Here is a 15,297-nt window from a genome sequence, read left to right on the forward strand (position 1 = left end):
GAGGGGTGGGAACCACAGCAGGCACAGCTCAGGGGTCGCACTTGAGACCTGGCACATTGGCCTATAACAATGCAAAAACCTTTGAAGATGCTAAGTGGTAAATGACATGGTGTCACCAGAGTGTGGAAACTAGATTGAAAATGAGATGCGAGAGCCTGGCTGGACCAGCTGACCCAAGAAAAAGGAAGAAATCACCCATGACCTATACATCACATGTGACCTGGTATGAAATCATCACTCCATGATCTCCCATGCTCATGGATTGGTAGAATCAACATAGTAAAAATGTCTATACTCCCCAAAGTAATCTACATGTTTAATGCAATTCCCATCAAAATTCCAATGACATTCATTAAAGAGATTGAAAAATCTACCGTGAAATTTATATGGAAACACAAGAGGCCACGAATAGCCAAGGCAATACTCAATCAAAAGAACAATGCTGGAGGTATCACAATACCTGACTTCAAACTCTATTACAAAGCAGTAGCAATAAAAACAGCATGGTACTGGCACAAAAACAGACATGAAGACCAGTGGAACAGAATAGAGGACCCAGATATGAAGCCACACAACTATAACCAACTTGCCTTTGATAAAGGCGCTAAAAATATACGATGGAGAAATAGCAGCCTCTTCAACAAAAACTGCTGGGAAAACTGGTTAGCAGTCTGCAAAAAACTGAAACTAGATCCACGTATATCACCCTATACCAAGATTAACTCAAAATGGATATAGGATCTTAATATCAGACCACAAACTCTAAAGTTGGTACAGGAAAGAGTAGGAAATACTTTGGAATTAATAGGTATAGGCAAGAACTTTCTCAAGGGAACCCCAGCAGCTCAGCAACTAAGAGATAGCATAGATAAATGGGACCTCATAAAACTAAAAAGCTTTTGCTCAACAAAAGAAATGTTCTCTAAACTGAAGAGAACACCCACAGAGTGGGAGAAAATATTTGCCAGCTATACATCAGACAAAGGACTGATAACCAGAATATATAGGGAACTTAAAAAACTAAATTCTCCCAAAATTAATGAACCAATAAAGAAATGGGCAAGTGAACTAAACAGAACTTTCTCAAAAGAAGAAATTCAAATGGCCAAAAAACACATGAAAAAATGCTCACCATCTCTAGCAATAAAGGAAATGCAAATTAAAACCACACTAAGATTCCACCTCACCCCTGTTAGAATAGCTATCATCAGCAACACCACCAACAACAGGTGTTGGCGAGGATGCGGGGAAAAAGGAACCCTCTTACACTGCTGGTGGGAATATAAACTGGTACAACCACTCTGGAAAAAAATTTGGAGGCTACTTAAAAAGCTAAACATTGATCTACCATTTGATCCAGCAATACCACTCTTGGGGATATACCCAAAAGACTGTGACACAGGTTACTCCAGAGGCACCTGCACACCCATGTTTATTGCGGCACTATTCACAATAGCCAAGTTATGGAAACAGCCAAGATGCCCCACCACTGATGAATGGATTAAGAAAATGTGATATTTATACACAATGGAATTTTATGCAGCCATGAAGAAGAACAAAATGTTATCATTCGCTGGTAAATGGATGGAATTGGAGAACATCATTCTGAGTGAGGTTAGCCTGGCCCAAAAGACCAAAAATTGTATGTTCTCCCTCATATGTGGACATTAGATCAAGGGCAAACACAACAAGGGGATTGGACTTTGATCACATGATAAAAGCGAGAGCACACAAGGGAGGGGTGAGGATAGGTAAGACACCTAAAAAACTAGCTAGCATTTGTTGCCCTCAACGCAGGGAAACTAAAGCAGATACTTTAAAGCAACTGAGGCCAATAGGAGAAGGGGACCAGGAACTAGAGAAAAGGTTAGATCAAAAAGAATTAACCTAGAAGGTAACACCCACGCACAGGAAATCAATGTGAGTCAATGCCCTGTATAGCTATCCTTATCTCAACCAGCAAAAACCCTTGTCCCTTCCTGTTATTGCTTATACTCTCTCTACAACAAAATTAGAAATAAGGGCAAAATAGTTTCTGCTGGGTATTGAGGGGTAAGGGGGGGTAAGGGAAGGAGCGGGGGGGAGGGGTAAGGGAGGGAGAGGAGGGAAGGAGGGAGAAATGACCCAAATATTGTATGTACATATGAATAAAATAAAAATTAAAAAAAGAAATCATCACTCCATGATTCATACGTCACACAGAACATGACATTTTCCACAATTGAAACTGAATCTGCTAATGTTGGAAAATGTGCCAAGTTCACTTTTTAAAGTAGACTAACGTGTTTATGTCACAATGTGGAGATGTCTCTTACTTTAACATCATAGGACAAAATTCTAGCCTATTATTTCCTATGTGGACTCAGGGAAATTTGGATTCTGCATTGTGTATAATATGTTCAAATATCTATAACAATGCTCTAATCAAAAAGGAATAATTTTAACTCACAATTTGGAAGTTGTCAAGCCAAAAATGATGAATTGCATGAACTGTCCACTAGATGGTAGCAGTGTAGCTTCTACAATTTGTCAATCACCTTCAAAATAATTTAGTAATACAACATTCAAATAGACATAGAGACCCTTAAGTGCAAAAATTGAAGGCCAGCAGAATTGATGAAAAATTTAAAAGGTGTAATTTAGCTAAATTATGTTTCTCCCTACTCTATTTCAGTTGTGTCCATGCTGCAAATTGGAGGGTTAACTCAACCGTACATAGCTGAGTGATGTTATCTTCCTGGAAGAGTGTCATTCAATTCCTTCCCCAAGGACACCCTCTTCCGCTGCCTCCAGCCAGTAACATCATTCTCTATGGAATATAGTATCCCAAAATATGGAAATCATGTAGATGAACCACAAAGAACCCTCCAAAGTCCTAAATTAAGTGCTTCAAAAAACAGAAGCTAGGAACATATGTGAAATCTTCTTAAATTCTGAGACATTCTTAGGGAGAAGAATAAGGAATAGAAAAGCAAACAAGCAAATATTCTTATAGAGCATCCCATGTATTTGAGATCTCCTATACCCAACTTCCTTGCTGTAACCCCTGTGTATTGAAAGTTAACAGCCAGCAGGCTAGGAGTTTCACTTGCTCAAGCTACATCAAAAACAGAAAGAGTGCAGGTCTGCCTCAGTCCTTTCAGATGCAATAGAGCCTGGTGACCACCTGCCCAGCAAAGCTCCTGAGTCACCACCACCAAGAGCCCATGCTATGAGGTCATCTCTCCTGCTCCCTCTTAACCCACACCACTCAGAAAGCCTGGGAGTCTAGGAGACCTCCCTTCAGCTCCAAGCTCTCATCAACTCACAGCAACAGCTAAACCAACAACATGGGAGTGGTCCCATAAATCCTTCTTTCTTAAATGGCTTAGTTAGAAAATGGCAAGACTTGTTTTCCAGATTCACTTACAAAACTTCTGCATATCTGGAATCGAATGCCTTGCATTCATCTAGTTTTGTAAGCTCTATGTAAAAGGTGAAGGAGAATTTCTAGAAGGAGAAGAACCATGTAATTAACCAGATAATCTGGGGGGCGAATGAGGCTAGATGGGCTCTTAGGCCATCTCATCAGAGCAGGGCGTCACCGCCCCCATGCCTGGCTGAGTCACACACCTACATATTTGCCCAGAAATGCCACCTTTGCTTGGAACTAGTGACACATTTCCCTGCAGAATTTACAGGGTACTTTCTTCCAATGTTAAGAATTCAACATCTTGGATCAATCCCCAGCACTTAAAAAATAAAAAGAAAGAAAGAAAAGAAAAAGCAACAAATTTTTCTCTCAACATACTCTTTATGACATATCTAAAGGTACTCCAGCAGTTTACTGGGTTGGATTTGAAGAAGGAGAATTATTTGAAAGATTCTATTAAATTACAAGAAAACTTTCACTGCTGTTTTCTGTGGCACTTCTTTTGTAGTGACAATGTTTGAAAAGCGTAGTTAAAAATAAAGAGATTTTAAACTGTAGCTCGAGAACGGTACTACAAAAATCCTAGGAGGCAAAACTCCAGAGCGATGGAAAATTATTGCTGTGTGAAGATTCCATTTTAAATCTGAAGGGATTCACTTAGCCTGCGAAACAGCACAGTCTTACACAGTCCATCCTAAATCGATATGGTGTCCAACAACATCCTACCCCACACATATGCCAAGACCCTGTATAAATCTTGATGCAGTAATGGAATGCTGCCCTAAGCTTTTTCCCATTCTGAGAAAAAGCTCCAGAACATTCTTGAAAGTTCTTGAACATTCTTTTGTGCTTTCCCTCTGAGGCTAAGTGGATTCAAGAGGGAGAGGAGTTCTAAAATGCACCCCATTTGAGTGCATCAAGTTGCTTTAGAACTAGAGGTGACTCCCAAGAACAAGGAGAAGAGAAAGGGATGGGAGTGGAGACGCAGGTTCTTTAGCTCTTTCTTTAATGTTTGCTTCTTCATCAAAGAAGGTATAGGGGAAATATTGCCATAATAAAATCTAGATGGTGATCATGTTGGTGTTTTCCATTGTACTTTTATATTTGATAAGATAAATGTTTTAATGTAATGATTACAATCTAGCTTCAAAAACCTAGTTTGCATGATGAAGGACCAGGCATCAAGCTTCTGTGGCCAGGTACCTAAATTAACCTGATTGCCAAGGGTCAATTCCCCAAGGATGGGTTTCTTCCATTGTTCACTACAAGCCTGGTGGTAGGGCGGTGATTTAGAACAAACAGAACTGGGTTGCATTCCCAGCTCTGCAAACATACAAGCCCTGAGTCATTTGCTAAAGTAATGCGTTCAATCCTTTTTCTGCAAAATGGCTATTTCCTATGTAAGAGGCAGGCAGGCAGCCGGGACATTCAGTGTTAGTGCTCCCCCTTCCTCCCCAACTGAAAAAACGCAGGGGAACGAGGACCGTTTGGACCGTTTGTCCCATGAATCCAGAGGAAGTCAGGTGCTCCTCCAGATAAGGGCCAAGGCGTAAAACCAGCAGAGGACCTCTGTCGTTCACAGCAGAGCCATGAGGTCCATCCTGCCCCTGGGGTTGATCGCCACCGCCCTGGCCGTTGCTCCTCTCCGCTTTGACAGGTAAATCTCACCACCCTGTGTCCCTGTGCGCCAGTCTCTGGAAGGGAAGTAGATTGAGGAAGATTTATTTTTACAGTTTTTGTCTTTTGCTTTCTTAAAGGGAGAAGGTACTCCGTGTGATTCCCCAGGATGAAAAACAAGCCAATGTCATCAAGCATTTGGCCCAAACCAATGAGGTAAAGCATTTAGAAAGCTGCTTTATCTTCTCTTCTCCAAAAGTTGCTCCTTCTTTATTCTTAACATGCACAGGGTCACCAAAATCAGCCCTGGCCAATTCTTCACTTGCTTTTGGTTTTCTTTTCACAGAATACCTCTTGGCTTGGCAAATAGCTTCTAGGGAAACTATAGAATAAGAGTTCACTGGTGGAAACTTTCTTCTTTCTTTCTTTGTTCTTTGGGACCCCACCTGGCCTTCTCTCCATTCTCCCACTCCCTCCTGGTCTCCTCTGTTAAGAGTATGAACTGACAATGTCACGGCACTGACAGATCTCAACATGTGAGATCTAAAGAGCAGGTGAGCTCTAAACGGAGATTCTTACAATTATCTCAGTCCTTTAAACTCCGACAGGCCCAGATAGCCACTTTATCACTCACTATCGACCACCTTACATCATTCCAGATTCTCCAACAGATCTGCAATGTCGTGGTCATAACTTCACTCATTTAAATCTTAAAAGTAAGGTTCAAAGATGGCAAATGAAACGACGAAGATAACAGCTCAGATTTAAACCCAGAACCAAACCTGAGATTCCTTCCTGGCACACACTCTCATCCCCACCTCTAATCAGTCACAAGATCTGCCTGTTCCGATTCCCAAATGTCACATCCATGCCATCCTCTCCCTCTGCCTCTGTCAGTGACCATCCAGCCTCTTACCAGGATAATTTCAATAGTCAGGGTTCTAGTCCTGGCTCCACAAAACCAACTCCACATGGCGATCACGGTCCTCTCTCTAAAACTTGACAACTGCATTTCCTCGTTTGAATCTGTTTATTGAGCGGCAACTTAGTAATGGGAAAGTACATTGTTCAGAACCAAATGCTTAGTTTCAAATCCCAACTCTGCACTGCTCTGTGACCTCAGATAAGTTATTAATATCACAGGGTGTCAATTTTTGCTTCTGTAAAATGTAGTTAGTAATCACCACTTTCTGAGGGCATTACAAACAGCAAGAAAGCTTGGATTGTCATTTGGAAGGTGACCTGGCCACGATAATCGCCCCAGAAGCATTTTCTGTGTTTTCTATTGATGTCCATGTAGCAGGCAGTCTCGTTCCACAGACATCAAGACTCCACCCACCTTGTACACTTTTCTTTTTCTCCTGATGAATGTGTAAGATGGCTAAGTCTTATTTGTTTCTCAAGACACAGCTGGGCCAGCATCTCCTGCAGGAATTCTTCTTTGCCCACCAACTCCCACCGCGTGGTTTGGTTCTCCTTCCTCCTGAGACACCTGCTCTTCCCCAGCATCGGCTCTCATATTAGAACATGCAGTATGGCTCTGTCTCCCACACAGAGCCTCTTGCTTCTCACAAGTTCCTTGTCAGACTCTTTAGCTGTGATAGCTAACTCCTTATTTATATCTGGGTGTTTGATAAATGCTCATAAAAGTTCACTGAGCTCTGAATGCCTACTCTTGATTACTTTGCTAAGCAGAGAAGTTGCTATTATGATAATGATGACCTGCCTACATTGCCTTAAAATCACACTGTCTCTCTTATATGTCCAACTCATGTTGTAACTTGATCAAAATAGACATTCATTGGCTCACAGCAGCTTCACACCGTCCCATAACAGACTGACCTAGGACCCCAATGGGATTGAATTAAGGGATATCCAGGGGAACTTGGACATGCTCACACTTTCGGCATGATGGGTGGAAATTGTTTGCTTCACAACTCCCATGCTGGAAACTTGTACTCCATACGGTTTCACAATTGTCTCTGATTTTGAAGAAACACAAGAATTGGAGTGGTCTCAGTGTTGTTTTAATCTGAATGCTATGCTTCTGGGCTGTCATCAAATTTATGAAATCAGCACTTATTAAATTCTTGCCCGTCCCATTTCACAATCTTCACAACACTCCCCAGGGAGTCCTGTTAGCCCATTTTTCAGGATAGAGGATTGAAACTTAGAATTCTGTATCTTCCCTGAAGACATATTGCTAAAATTGAAAGGGGGAGGGGGGAGTGGGAAACAGAGGGTAGAAGAAAGGAGAGGGAGAGAGGGAGGAGGAGAAAAGGGTGAGAGAGAGGTCTGGCTTTGAGAGCTGATTGGGGAAGGGAAGCTAGACACTTTATATAAATGCCCAATTAGAGTCAGACATTAGCTAAATCGTTTGTGAAATAGTCCTATTCAACCCCAGAAAGACTAGGAGCATAGACAGCAGCCAGCTGAACTGCCCACCTTCTTTTGCACTGATACAATGTCCTAAAACATTAATATAAATAGCTTCTTTCTCACTCCCTAATAGTCAACAGTTCTTTAAATATATTTGCAAACATCTCTTAGGTTATTTAAAGAAGGGCCTCTACTGAACCCCGAATTTCTTTCATGGTGTAAAACACATGTTCAATTCTTACACATATGCATTGGATGAGCAAGTAGGTGACCAGGACTAACAGTGCACTTGTGTCTGCAGCTTGACTTCTGGTACCCAGACGCCCCCCACCACGTAACCGCTAACATGACAGTGGACTTCCGAGTGAGTGAGAAGGGATTCCAGTCCGTCCAGTCTGCCTTGGATCAAAGTAACATGCACTATGAGTAAGTCCTTGGCAAATACTTGAATGTGTTGCATACTCAGTTTCTGAAACCTTGAAATACCAAAGAAACAAGTGCAGTGCAACTGCTTTTAAATTAGTCTCCAAAAGAACAGTGCTCTAACTTTAAGATCAAGTTCACAGTTACTTCCAAAAAAAACTATAGAAACATGTTTGTGAGGTCATAAGATCTTACATTTGCTCTCATCTGCAAGAATGACAATTACCTACATCCGCCATCTCCAAAGCCAGCCCCTCATAAACTGAGTCCACACAGCAGGCAGGGACACAGCACCCCGTTGGCGATGGGCTCATGAGTTACTAGTGCAGAATAGCACCATGTTTGTGTGTTTGAATTCTCCTGCTACATAAAAAGAAACAAAACCAGTACTTATCTGTAAGTCAGAGATAAGATAATGTAAAATATATAAAAAATAGTTCTTTATGAGAGAAATTTTACCTCAGAGAAAACAAATAGCAAGCCTTAAATCAAAAAAGAGACTCTCAAATATACAAAGATGTAAGAATGAGGCATTCTGGCCCCACAGAGAAATGAAAGGAAATTGGGATCTATTGAGTGGTGACCATGGGCCACGCACGGCCTGGGACCTGAGGAACCTAGCAATGAGCACCACAAACCAATGCGTAATTTAGAAAACAAAATGTGTTTTGTTTGGGGATTTTTTTGGCAGTACAGTACTGAGGTTCGAACTTAGGGCCTCATGCTTGTTAGGCAGGTGCTCTGCCACCTGAGCCGCTCCACAGAACAGTTTTATACTTTCAAACATGTAGCAGTTTGGTGTGCTGGGGGCCTGTTTTAACCATCCCAGACCTTGTCATCCTTGTCACCCCAGGACTCCCCTTTATCAAGACTCAAAACACTGCTCAGCTTTCTCTTTGAACTTGATGGTTCCTGTCTTCACCATGAATTTGGTGCTTTTCTTCTTCTTCTGGTTGAGGTAAAAGTCATTGATGTCGGTGACGTGGTGTTGTAGGATGGGTTGATGACTGCTCGTTGTGACTTGATTGCATTTGTGATATTGCTACAATATCACAGATAAACGCAAGTGTTACTGAAAGCAAGGAAAGACATGCATAAGACTAGGGTGAGACGTTCTTGTCTGTGGTGTGAAAAGGCACAGGGTGCCATTTGTCATGCTTTTGACCGTGTTCAACTTTTGCTGTATTGTTTCAAGAGGACCATGATACAATGAGAAAGCTAATAAATTAAGAAAACATAACTCAAAACTAATGTACACCAAATTTAACCACGTTTATTCATATATTGATGGGTGCTTTTTCTGCTTTTGCAAATTACACCATTAAAATTAGGAATAGACACTTCATAAACATACTTCCAAGCCTGCAGAACTGCACAGTACAATCTAGACTCTCTGCTTACACTAAATTCAGATGACATCTTGATCCTTTCACTCAAAAGAAATTCCACCTCCTCCCTAAATGACCTGGGTTACTGTGACTCTTGATTCGTTTCATAGCCAGGCTCCTGGCTGGCTATAAAGTAATCAAGCTAAAACAAAGCAGTGCTGTAGCCAAATTTTACATTGTTTGCCCTGAAACAGCAGAATAAAAAAGAGACATGCTGTGTTTTCCTCAGTTCTCCTGTAATGAGGGCAAGAGGCCATGAACCGGAGTGGTGAAGGGAGTCACTGTGAGACACCAAGGCAGGTGGATGACATCCTTCTATTTTATCCAATAAAAATCCAGGCCATGCTCCTGCTGAGTTTTCTAGGCCTCTCCCTTCCCGAAACGACTCTGCCTCAACCAGGGGTCCAAACTGGATCCTCACAGAGTATTTTTCACTTTGTCTTAGGCCAAGACAGCTCCTTGCTACCTACATCAAGAAGCAAAGTGTTAAACCTCCTGCAAAAATTAGTTTTATCTAATTAAGGCATGGTTTCTAGAAACTGGCCCAAATTAGCCACAGTTGTGGGGAAGCTGCATAATTAGATAGTTACCTTCCTCAAAAATGTAAATATGTAAAGTGATCTTGGCAGACAAGAACTATTTAAAATCTTGTCTCCAAGTACTAATTATACAGATCATTTTATTTGCATATCAGTTGTACGTGGTACTCGGTGCCAGTCAGCAGGAGAAGAGGGTTCCAACAACAGGAACGTCTGGTCAGACCCAGGCACCAGGCTCGATAAGAGCATTGTGCAAGCTGGTTTGACGTGACTTACTAGACACCCTTCATTAGACAGGACATATCAGCCACGACTGCTTTAAAGCAACTGCAGGTGATGTTTTTTTGACTTCCAGAACTGAGCCAGATTTGACTTCAAAGTAGCCTGCTTGCTTCTTTTTTATTTCCACTTTCACGAAATCACAAAAGGCCACATCCAAAAATCAAATGATCTGTGCATACTAACAAACCCCAAGAGACTGGAGAGCAAGTGTAGAAAGGAGAACACAGCTATTGGAGGAGCCCTGGGGGCAGACACCATATTAAATTCAGCAGTTAAAAACCCTACTGTCACTCAGCGCTGGTGGCTCCTGCCTGCAATCCTAGCTACTTGGGATGCTGAGATCGGGAGGACCATGGTCCAAGCCCAGCCCAGGGCAAATAGTTCATACGAGACCCCATCTCCAAATAACCAGAGGAAAATGGATTGGAGGTGTGGCTCACAAGGTAGGGCACCTGCTTTGCAAGTGCAAAGCCAGGAGTTCAAACCCCAGGCCCACCAAAAATAGATAAATAAACCCTGGTGTCTTTACTATATCTTAACATTGTCCCTTTTTGGATCAAAAGTTAAAATTAAAAATTAGAGATATTAGTGAAAGGTAATTCAGAAAACAAGTACTAACATAATAACAAAATGTTGCAATTAAGTAAAATCTTATTAAAATTCCCCGAAGATAATGTGCTAAATTCAGAAGAGATACAACACTTCAAACTAATGTCTGATTACCTAATCATTCAGCCAGACACGAGCTCATATTCCAAGTAAACACGGCCCTTCCCAGTAGAGGGTCTCAATCGGGTAAGGCGTTCTAGTGGTTTATCCAGTGTGCCGAGCCGGATTCGTCCCTCGGCTCCACACTTGCACACATCGCTTGTCCAAGAGTGCAGCGGGTAGTGAGTCCTACTGCAGATGTTGACAGCTGTTGCTCATGTGGAGACAGGAGAGCACGGTGGGGAACCGGGTCGTGAACCCAGGCTGCCTGCACCCGGCTCCTGTGCACTCGAATCCCAGGTACTCAACGTCTCCCCACTCGTCCCACCGGTACCATGGGGACAAAGACAACACCCTTTCCCAGGATCTCATGAAGACCAAGTGGGACCATGGAATTCCTCTGCGGCTGGCTTCTTCACTTCTGCTAATTGAGGTAGAGGAAAGACCACTCACCCACGTGCTTATACAAGTGTGTGCACACACACACCACACATACAGACCACATTCGCACACACACATGTGCACACACAAGCAACAGGCACATACACACACGTGCACACACATATGCACACACACACAACACACATACACACATGCACACACAAACAACACACATATGCACACACACTACACATACACATCACATTTGCACACACACATACACACACTCCACACATATATACACACATATGCACACACATGCACACATGTGCACACACACATGCACACACACATACACACATGTGCACACACACATATGCACACACAAACAACACACATATGCACAAACACCACACATACACATCACACACATGTGCACACACAAGCAACAGGCACATACACACACGTGCACACACATATGCACACACACACAACACACATACACACATGCACACACAAACAACACACATATGCACACACACTACACATACACATCACATTTGCACACACACATACACACACTCCACACATATATACACACATGTGCACACACATACACACATGTGCACACACACATGCACACACACATACACACATGTGCACACACACACATGCACACACAAACAACACACATATGCACAAACACCACACATACACATCACATTCATGTGCACACACATACACACATATGCACACACATACACACATGTGCACACACACATGCGCACACACATACACACATATGCACAAACACCACACATACACATCACACACGTGTGCACACACACTACACATACACAACACACATATACATGCACACACACACACACACCAGTGTAACGGGATAACTCACCGCTCATGCTGGATGTCCCCTTCCCCTCCTAGACAATAAATCAGTGCCGTAAGGTTTATTGTCAAAGGAGCTAGAGGCACAGCTCAAGTGGTGGAGCACCTTCCTAGCAAGTACAAGGCCTTGAGTTCAAATCCCCACACTGCCAAAAAGGAAAAAAAGGAGAAGCTTATTACCCACCACATGGCATGTGTCAGGCACTGGGAAACCCATGTGTACAAGTGCAGAGTTTGATGCGTGGTAACCCAGTCAGGGGGTTACCAGATTGGATTTTGTGGAAACCTAAAACCATGCTTTCTGATTAGCTCCCATCCTACTGTCAGGTGGGCAGCAGGAGAGTGCAGACTGGTTGGACCCTAGCAGTGACTGTCTCCCCAAAACACCTTCCCTACTGCAAGTACCCACACACACAACCAGAGCCCATGGCACTCCCACACGCTGGCCCATGGGAATCCAGTCCCTCTTTTGATACTTTCTGAAAGCAGCCTTAAAACTGTCAATGTAGGATTCATCTCGCCTCTGTTCTGAACCTCTTACCCTCTCTCTGACCTTGAAAAACACGTGTCTGGGAGCGCTGGTGCATTGGGCAAACCTGGGGCGAGCCATACCCAGGGTCTCACTCTTGAGACGAGGGCCCCGTGGTATAACGGCTCCCGCTGGGGGACTGCAGTCTCACAGCCAGGTTCCAAGTGCCAACTCCTGTATTTTAACAGTTGCAACAATTTTGGAAATAGACTTAACCTCCATAAAAGTTGTACCCAGTTGCCAGTGTTGCTAAACCGAGTGCCTGGCACCCAAGAAAGCTTCAATAAGCATCAGCCAGTTGCAGTATTAAATTCTCACTGATAATCATTTACCCTTCCATCCATCCTTGGGGATTTTTTAACGAAGTAAGCCAATCTTAGCAGATAATATTTGTGAGAAAGTGATTTGGTTCATGTGCTGACACCAGGCCGGGCTCATGAAAGGAACATCTGGCCCCACTTCCTAATTTCCAGCCTCGGGTTTCCTTGCCAGTCCCTATCAGCAACAATCTGCCACCGGTCTGATGTCCTCACACAGCTGCTTTGGTGGAAAGGTTGTATTTTAGCTGTTATCGAGAGCTAAACTGACATGTGTGAGTCTAAAAATATTCTTACATGCAATCTTCCTGAGACTAATTAATACTGCCTTATCTTATGAATCAGCCTCTGGAATCAGGAAACTTTTCTTTTGCCTGACTCCTTGACTTCTCTTACTGCAGGCGGAGCAAAAGCTACACGCTGCCTTTTGAGTTTAAAGCAACTAATTATATCTGTAGTTCGGGACCGCCCGAAATATAACTCCAGGCTTCCGGCCAGGTTCAGCGCACTATGCCCGCCTGCTTCCGCTGTCACTCATTGTCATGCTGTCACTCATTTACTTGCTCAGGAATCCCAGGCTCGTAAGTCGAAAGCCAGCCTGGAGGGAGTTAGACATCGCACACATTGTAATGTGCTGGTGAGCGGTGCCAATGGGACTAAATATTCACCAGCGGTGCTTGGTCCCAGGTGCTAAATAAACTAATTACAAGTGTTCCACGTCAGAGCTCAATCAGTCAGTCAATCTGCAACAAGACACCAAAAAGAGAGGGACTGTGTGATGCCCCAGTGCAGTACTGTAAGAAACTAGAGTTCAAACAACTTCAGATCATCTAATCTGGGTTAAAAATGTGTGAATTCTGTAGTGGTTGTTGATTTTGTCACTCCATGTCCCTATTCTGGGGTTCACTGGTGGCCTAAGGCATGCCTGGCACTTCTCACCTTTCTGTTCATTTCCCCCTCATCAGAATCCTGGGTGGCCCTATCGGAAAGGTGAGAGAACAAAAGCTTAGCGGAACACTTAAACTATCCAAGAGATCACATCAAGTATTAAGTAGCAGGTATCTGTGAAACTTAAGATAATTCGAGTTTATTAAATAAGCTAGAAAGCTAAAGGACTGGAATGAATGATAAAAGGAAAAAAAAAAATAACCCAGGCAGCACCTTCCTGCATTCAGGACTCACTGCTAACAAAAGAAAATACAGTGTGTTTCATTACAAGAAGCAGGCGACGCCTTCATTTACATGGAGTCAGTGGGAGAGGAAATGGCACACGGAAGGAAATTGTTCAGATACATACAGCCTCAGAAACTTTCTTTCAAATATTTTCATTGAAATGTTTCCATCCTAAGCCACAGTGCCCTGTGCTGTATACGGGTATGCTGAATGTGGTCCCCGGGTAAAGATTCACTGCTGAATGTGGTCCCCGGGTAAAGATTCACTGCTGAATGTGGTCCCCGGGTAAAGATTCACTGTTAGCAATATCCACTCTCTCACTGGCTATAGGTAACTGTATCCTCCAGGACGGTGGGAGCTGCCACAGGTGTCAGTCTGTTTGGGTCAGTGTCAAGGGACCACTCGCCCCTGTGTCTGTGTTTGCTGTCTACCTGCTCTTCCTTTCCCTTTCTCTGTCATCTGTCACTTGCTGACACCACTGAGCATGCTTTTCTTTTTCTAATTTGAAACATAATTTTTACTTTTTATTTTTACACCACAGTGTGAGTATGACATCTCAAAATAAATAATAGAATGCAGATACAGGATTAACAACAGACGTCAGGAAGGTTACTTCCACTAAGCCTAAATCCCTGGTTTATATTCCACACACATTCACAAAATTACATTCAAATCATTCCTCATCAATACTTTTTCCTTGGGCTGTGAGAAAAGGAAAAAAGCACAAACATTCAATTTTCATAGAAAGTGAATCTGGATTCATCTAAACACTAAAGTCCTTCCATGTGTTCTGACTTGAGAAAATTTAGGACATGAAGATAAGTCTTTGTCTGGGTTTCCCAAGCACATTTCATTAGCCATTGGTGTCATTTCTGTAAGTGACATTGAAGTTTCCACAAAGGGACAGGAACTGGAGCTGGCCAGAGTGGGTGTGCAACTTCACATAGAGCAAAGTTTTCCCCATATTCTTCTGAGGAAGCCAACACAACTCAGTTTTCACTTCCTTTAGTGACGATGTTGTACATTTTTATCATTAGGGTTTGGAAAAGATCAGGACACATTCTATTCCTCTATTATTGGTGGTGAGGAAGGAGAGAACTGTAAGGCCTCACTTCCAAGTGACTTCCAAGTGTCAAGCGTTCCCAAAAGTATGGTGTCTGCCTGTGAAAGCCAAGTGTCTGGGTTTCACGCATGCCCTCCTGGCAGTGGCACAGTAGCCACTCAATGACACTACCTAAAACCT

At 42.9% G+C, this 15,297-nt stretch overlaps 1 protein-coding gene across 2 annotated transcripts in view; it reads left to right on the forward strand.

The window, feature by feature from the left end:
• Window positions 1–4,881: 4,881 nt before the first annotated feature.
• The window catches only part of Cpa3 (carboxypeptidase A3), a 28,528-nt gene continuing 18,112 nt past the window's right edge, over window positions 4,882–15,297 (forward strand). The window contains exons 1-3 of one of the 2 annotated variants that reach the window (XM_074059276.1): window positions 4,882–5,069; window positions 5,170–5,245; window positions 7,710–7,834. In XM_074059276.1, coding sequence (XP_073915377.1) covers window positions 5,002–5,069; window positions 5,170–5,245; window positions 7,710–7,834 — 269 coding nt within the window. In that variant the 5' untranslated portion in view covers window positions 4,882–5,001. The remainder of the gene's footprint in view (window positions 5,070–5,169; window positions 5,246–7,709; window positions 7,835–15,297) is intronic. The other variant, XM_020158330.2, reaches the window with a different exon arrangement.

Source organism: Castor canadensis, chromosome 17 (genome assembly GCF_047511655.1).
Source record: "Castor canadensis chromosome 17, mCasCan1.hap1v2, whole genome shotgun sequence".
Taxonomy (NCBI): domain Eukaryota; kingdom Metazoa; phylum Chordata; class Mammalia; order Rodentia; family Castoridae; genus Castor; species Castor canadensis.